Source organism: Miscanthus floridulus, chromosome 10 (assembly GCF_019320115.1).
Source record: "Miscanthus floridulus cultivar M001 chromosome 10, ASM1932011v1, whole genome shotgun sequence".
Taxonomy (NCBI): Eukaryota; Viridiplantae; Streptophyta; class Magnoliopsida; order Poales; family Poaceae; genus Miscanthus; species Miscanthus floridulus.
The window spans coordinates 130,049,527-130,056,118 of record NC_089589.1 but is presented as its reverse complement, the minus strand read 5'-3'; the positions used below and the strand labels follow the sequence as shown (position 1 = coordinate 130,056,118).

General features: G+C 48.7%; 1 protein-coding gene across 1 annotated transcript; it reads left to right on the top strand.

Annotated features, from left to right (window-relative positions):
• Window positions 1-1,453: 1,453 nt before the first annotated feature.
• LOC136489614 (zinc finger BED domain-containing protein RICESLEEPER 2-like) lies at window positions 1,454-3,887 on the top strand. The gene is made up of 2 exons (XM_066486193.1): window positions 1,454-1,494; window positions 1,592-3,887. The coding sequence occupies exons 1-2, from the start codon at window positions 1,454-1,456 to the stop codon at window positions 3,885-3,887; spliced, it is 2,337 nt and encodes a 778-aa protein (XP_066342290.1).
• Window positions 3,888-6,592: the final 2,705 nt, after the last annotated feature.

Here is a 6,592-nt window from a genome sequence, read left to right as displayed (position 1 = left end):
ATGTGGTCCTGGTTCAACTCCCTGTGGGAGGGACTTGCAAAGATTTAACGGCTCTGTGCTTTCACTGGTAGGTGACGTTCACGTCGACAGCGAGACGCATGTGGTGGACTTTGTCAATCTCGTCTCTAGGATTTGCCAGCTCGGCCTTCGAAGGTGCTCATAGGGTTAGAGTTTGCATGCATGCGTTTATAGGGGTAAGTGTACATACGTTGCGAGCGTTTGCGTTGGACCGTGTAATCTTAAAAAAAAAATTGAAATAATGGCATATAGACACGGCACGTCGTATTCAAAGCGTGCAACAAAATTAGGCATGGCTAGTCCAAACAAATAGCCTTGGCCATATTTTGGTATGGTTTTGAAGCAAGCATCAAAATTTGGTCCAAGCTTTCGGCATGCATGGCCCATGTTTAGCCACAGCCAATTTTTGGATTAGTTTGTTACAGAGGCACCAACTAACCCCACAACGAGCCAGAGGGACATATGGTGTGTCTGGTTAGGTGGCTAACTTCTGGCCTCGTTCCCTGGAGCCAAGAAAGGCTTGTGTGTTGTGGCCTGGCTTCATAAGGCCATCCATAAGCCCCTGCCCTGGCTAGGACAGAATGCTGGTGGAGCTCGTTTTCTGGGGCCTGGCTTGGCCAAGCACCCGGTTGGCATTCCCGTCACCTCCCAGTGCTTGGTGTGTGACAATGCGAGAAGGGCGACGGCGCAAGCTGGCCATGGAGCTCCAGTGGCGCGGTCGAATACTCATCGGATCTGCACCGAGCCACTCCGTCGGAGCCCTCGCCTACCACCACGCGATCGCGGGCAGGGCATCCACTAAAGTTTTCCAAACGGGCCTGGCCCATCGGGCCAGCACGGGCACGGTGCTGATTTGGCCCGGTCCGAAAACGGCCCGGCCCGGCCTCTCCCATGCTCGTGCCAAGCACGGCACGGCCTCGTGCCCGTGCCTGGGCCGCTATGCTAGCCCGTTGGCACGGCACGGGCACGGCCCGCTCCAAAGGCCGGCACGGGGTCGGCACGGCTAAGAGCCGTTGGATGAAGCCCTCGGCGAGCGCTGGCCGTTGGATGAAGGGCTGCGGTGGGGCGCCTATATAAGCCAGGAGCCGCCCGGGGGAAGGTACTGTGCTCATTTCTTCCCCCTCCGCGCCGCGCGCACCTCGCTCTTCGGCTCTGCTCTCTCCGTCTCTCGTTCGAAACCCTAGCCGCTCACTCTCTTCTTTTCGCCGTCCGGTGGCTGGTGATAGCGGCGGTGGCTTGCACGGGCACACGGCACGGCCTTGTACACCCCTTCTCTTCTCTCTGACCGGCGATGTAGCTTAGTCGTTGAGATCTCCAACGAATCGTCTTCGTCTCTCTCTCGTCGCGCTCGTCGCGCTCGTCGCGCTCGCCGGACTCCGGCGTCATTGGGGCTCCGCTATGATGCGTTGAGGTACCAGGACGCCGGATCTGAGCGATGTCGTCGTCGCCGTTGCCTCTGGTGCTCCGTCAAGCGAGGTGAGTTAGATCTGTTTCTTGTTCTTCTTCTTCTTCTTGATTCGCTGTTCTTCTTCTTGATTTTTACTTCTTTTTCTTCTTCTTGATTTAACCCTAGATCTGTTTCTTTTTTTGAAGCCACTGGCGTTGAGGGACCGGAGGCCGGCGACGACGAGATGTCGGATGAGCAGGAGGACATCGGTCTCTCCATGACGATCAACGACGAGTTGCGCCTCTGCGGGATGACCGGAGACGACGAGGACGATATTGTTGGGGATGCTGAGGAGCTCTTCGGTCGTCGTGCTGCCGAGGAGCTCAACGGCGGTACTGCTACTCACCCACTTCCCGTCGACGACGCTGACGGCCCCAACGCCGTCCAGGGCGACACTCAAGCCGCTGCTGATGACGGCTCAACCAGCCAGCCTAACCGCCCTTCTACCTCGGTTTGCTGGGAGGATTTCGAGAAGCTCTACAAGAAGGTAAATGGTAAGGATGTCAGGTATGGCGCTCGGTGTCTTCACTGCCGTAAGGAGTACTCTGCTAATTCTAAATTTGGGACTGGCCACCTTCTCCGTCATCAAGACTCTTGCCCTAAAAAGCGTGAGAAATGTCGCATGGCTCAGTCCCACATTACTTTCAATAAGGATGGTAGTATGCGTAATTGGGAGTATTCTGCTGAGGTTGCTCGTGTTCAGCTTGTTCGTTTGCTTGCTAGGCTAGATCTTCCCCTACGTCTTGGTGAAACTGAGGCCTGGGAAGATTACATAAAAACTGCTCATAACCCTAGGTACTCAACTGTTTCTAAGCAAACTACAACTAGAGATCTTTTTAAGTATTTCAATGAGAAGCGTGGTCGTTTGATTGATGATTTGAAGAACAATGCCATTTCATCTGTTGCTATTACTTCTGATATTTGGTCTGGAAATGCTAAAGAAGATTATTTGAGTGTTGTTGGTCATTACATTAATGCTGATTGGCAACTTGAAAAAAGAGTGCTTGGCTTAAGGCTTATAGATGCATCACATAATGCTGAGAACATTGCTGAACGTGTTAGTAATGTGCTTAATGATTATGGTATATTGAACAAGGTCTTTTCTGTTACTTTGGACAATGCCTCGGCTAATAACAAAGCTATGGATAAACTGAAACCTATGCTTAAGGAGTATTTAGGTTCTGATTTGTTTTTGCATCAACGTTGTGCTTGTCATATCATAAATCTGATTGTTAAAGAAGCTCTGGTTGCTGTTAGTCCTTTGATTGATGCTTTCAGAACTGCAATATCATACATTAACTCTTCTAACCAGAGAGTTGCTGCATATAAGAGTTATTGCATGGCATCTGGTATTAGACCTAGGAAGTTTGCATTGGACATGGATGTTAGATGGAACTCTACATACCTGATGCTTAGGCATTTGCTACCACACAAGGAAACTTTCCATACTTTCATTGAGTCTAATTATCCTAGAGCTAAAGGTGGCCCCTTTCTTTTGACTCATGATCATTGGGCTATGGCAATTAAAATACTAGAATTCCTTGAACTGTTTTATGACTCAACAGTTGCTTTGTCTGGTGTCTACTATTCTACTGCCCCACTTATGGTTCATCATATTGTTAAGATTGCTATACACCTGCATAAGTATCAAAATGATGAACATATTAGAACTGTTGTTCAACCTATGATTGATAAGTACAATAAGTATTGGAGAACCATACCTGATCTTTACTGCATTGCATTTATCTTGGATCCAAGAGCTAAAATTAAAGGTTTTAACAAAGTGCTTAGAAAGTTAAATTTGCTTACTGATGCTGATTATTCTAATAAGCTCATGCAAACTAGAACTCTTCTCTTCAAACTGTATCATAAGTATGATGATTTGTATGGATCTGTAAGGGCCAAAAGGGCTGACCCTCCAAGCCTATCTGGTAAGAAAAGAACAGCTTGGGCTGAAATATATGATGATGATGATGATGGTGGTGGTATGGTTGGAGCTGGCTGTTCTTCTCTTCCTCCTAATCTTGATATGTCTAGGACTATTCCTGCTACTGCTTTGCTACATGCAGCAAATTCTTCTAGCAGTAGTTCTGAACTGTCTGCTTATCTGGACTGTGACACAGTGAGCCAGTGGGATGATGACTTCAACATCCTGAACTGGTGGCATCATCATAAGCTAACATATCCAGTTCTTTCTACCCTTGCTAAAGATGTTTTCAGTGTGCCTGTTTCTACCATTTCATCAGAAGCTACTTTCAGTACCACTGGCAGGATCATTGAAGAAAGGCGGCGGAGGCTAAACCCTGAGACTGTGGAGGCACTCACATGCATCAAGGACTGGGAAGCTGCTGAGTCAAGGCTACAACATATGGTGGAGGATAAGGAGCTCGAGGAGGCCTTTGAAAACCTTTATCTTGATTAGTCATTCATTTATGTAATGGTCTGTAATTTTAATTGGACTTGGATGCTTTGGACCTGTGGATTGGATGTAATGAACAATTGAATTACACTAAGGGGCTGGCTGCACTCTTTTTCCCTGTCCAGGGTTTCTCACAAGGGTGAGTTTTACCTGGACAGGTTTTTAATGAGGCAGCCATTGCACAGCCCTTCCTTTTGATATTTTGTTGCCTGGTGTTCTCTTCTTGATTTTGATTTCTTCATATTTGAGCTGTTCTCTATTTTCTGAAATTTTGATGTGGTTTTGTGGGTTAGTGCCAAGGCACGACACTAACACGCTGGACTGCCGTGCCCAGTGGCACGGCACGGCACGGTCTGGAGTGCTTAGTGCCGTGCCTGGGCCAGAGGCTGAGCACGGCGGCACTACACGGCACGGCACGGCAAGGCTACCGTGCCTGACCGTGCCGTGCCTGGCCGGGCCGTGCCCAGCCGTGCTCGTGCCGTGTAGTGCCCGTGCGGCCCGTTTGGAAATCTTTAGCATCCACGGCGCAGGCGCAGGCCAGCATCCACGGCACGGGCGCGGGCTCTCATCCGCTTTGGGGCTGCTCCTCTGCTCTCGGACCACCGCGGAGCTCGGCTGCTCCAGCCGGTGACCCCTCCAATGGCGCCCCTGCCTCCTTCCCCTCTTCTTCGACCGTGCGGCAACAACTGCTCTTCGGGTCCAGGCACGCTCACTACTGTTGCCGGCACTGCTGCTCTTGGTGGTGTTTACGGGTGGCGATATCCAGCTCTTGGCGGCGACATCTGGCTCTTGGTTACGGGCGGCGACATCCATGTCTTGGTGGTGTTCGAGCATGCAGATCAGGTGTTCGACGAAATGTCTGAGAAGAGGTAACCTTGCCAGAATAAAGAAGAGGTAATTCTATGCAAAACAAACCAGACAACCATACACACCCAATGCTAGCCATGCTTAGACAATGCATGCAACCAAACAGCTATAGATTAGCTTGCTGGAACAGACTTGGGCTGTGTAGGCTTAAATTCTAGACAGGCTACAAATAAGCCAGGAATCCACCCATAGGGCCATGGCACTGCATGTTCTACTAGGTCCTTGCAGGACCTCTGCGCAGTAATCTTTTCCTTTACCTAAAAGCAGAGTGCAGGGCGTTGCAGGAATTGCAAAAGCGTTGCGGCAACAAACAGCCTTTTTGCCACGCGAGATGATGTCAGGACAGGACTAGATGGAGGCACGTTGGCACCAGGTATTGAGAGTGACGAATATAACATGAAATGTATGCATGCATGTATAGCATGAAAAGTACGCATGTATGTATCTGGACCAGGTGCATGCATGCATACATACATTTCATGCTATATTTGTCACTCTCAAGACAGTGACAGGTATGTTGCCACTAGTCCTGTAGAAAATTCGGCGCATGCCAGTGCCAGCTACATGTATATCAGTCTTCTTCGTCTTACGCATCGCAGAGACATCGCTGTTTTTTTTTTTTGACAATTCTACCAGTTTTATTAGTTGTACAAATATATGGAAGAACAAGTGCAGAGATATACATGTGCGAGACGACAGTACAAAAGTTGAAACGGGGACTACTCTAACCACATTGTGTGTTTGTAAGTTGAAAAGAATGGTGGATACTGGACGAGCACTTTGCTTCCACCACATAATATTATGCCCTGGCCCCGGTGTGGCTGAACTTTATCCAAGCAAAATGCTTTCCCTCCCTGCTGATCATGCAAATATTTGACGTGTCAGTGATTGACATATGGAGATTGCTCTGCTTATAAAATGGAACAGGGGAGAGAAAGAAAGCACATAAAAGGAAGCAAGATACCTTAACGTATATATCATTTTACAATTCATCCCTGCATGCAGTCCTCGGACTTCATCCGAACACAGAATGTAGATGTTGTGCTTTCTGATATGGCTGATTTTGTCAAGTTCAGACTTATCTTGTTGTACTAAGGACTCTTGTAGCTTCTGGCTGCACCCCAAAAGGTCGAGATACCTTGGGTATACACCTAGCAGGTATCCCGGAATTGTCTCCTTGGTGGCGTCCTGCAGCTCCATGCTATCGAGTGCGGGGACACCTTCCAGCACCTGTAAATTCAGGCAACAGGAGATCTTAATATTGTGCAACCTGGAGAGGCCCCTGATCCTCTTGAGCTTTGGGCAAGGAATAACGTCCACTATCACAACCGAAGGGAAGTTCTCCACATGGGTCAGGTTGGCCAGATTGTGCAGTTCCAGTTCTCTCAGAGAAAACCTCTTGCTGCTGGCAAGCCATGGCGGAAGATAGTTCAGCTTGCAGTTACTATTTTTCAGAGTCTGTAGAGAGCAGGCATTGCCATACTATGTGTGTGTCCATTCGCAAGTCTTTCAGAGTCTTTGTTTGGCAATGCAAATTATAACTTGGTGTCCATTCGCATGCTCGCTCGGCTTTGGCTCCACCCATTGTCACTCTTCCCATCCACACAAGCTTTCTAGATGAACGGTGTTGTCTCAAATTAGGAAAACCTGCTGATGTAGTAGTGACACGCTTTACTCTTGGTAACTCAATAATGTGCAGGACTTCCAAACTGGGAAGCCGACACAAACCATCAGGGAGTTGCGTGCAGCAAGGCAGACCTTCCATTTGACATTTGCCCTGCCTCAGTCAGAAAGCAAAGAACCTTGCATAAATACGAAGCGAGAGCTTTTACAGTGGTTCA

Bases quoted from the DNA above. Each gene is read 5' to 3' on its own strand.
- LOC136489614 (XM_066486193.1), top strand. From the start codon at position 1,454: ATGTCGTCGTCGCCGTTGCCTCTGGTGCTCCGTCAAGCGAG. The intron at 1,495-1,591 runs GTGAGTTAGATC...ATTTAACCCTAG, and splicing joins CTGGTGCTCCGTCAAGCGAG to ATCTGTTTCTTTTTTTGAAG.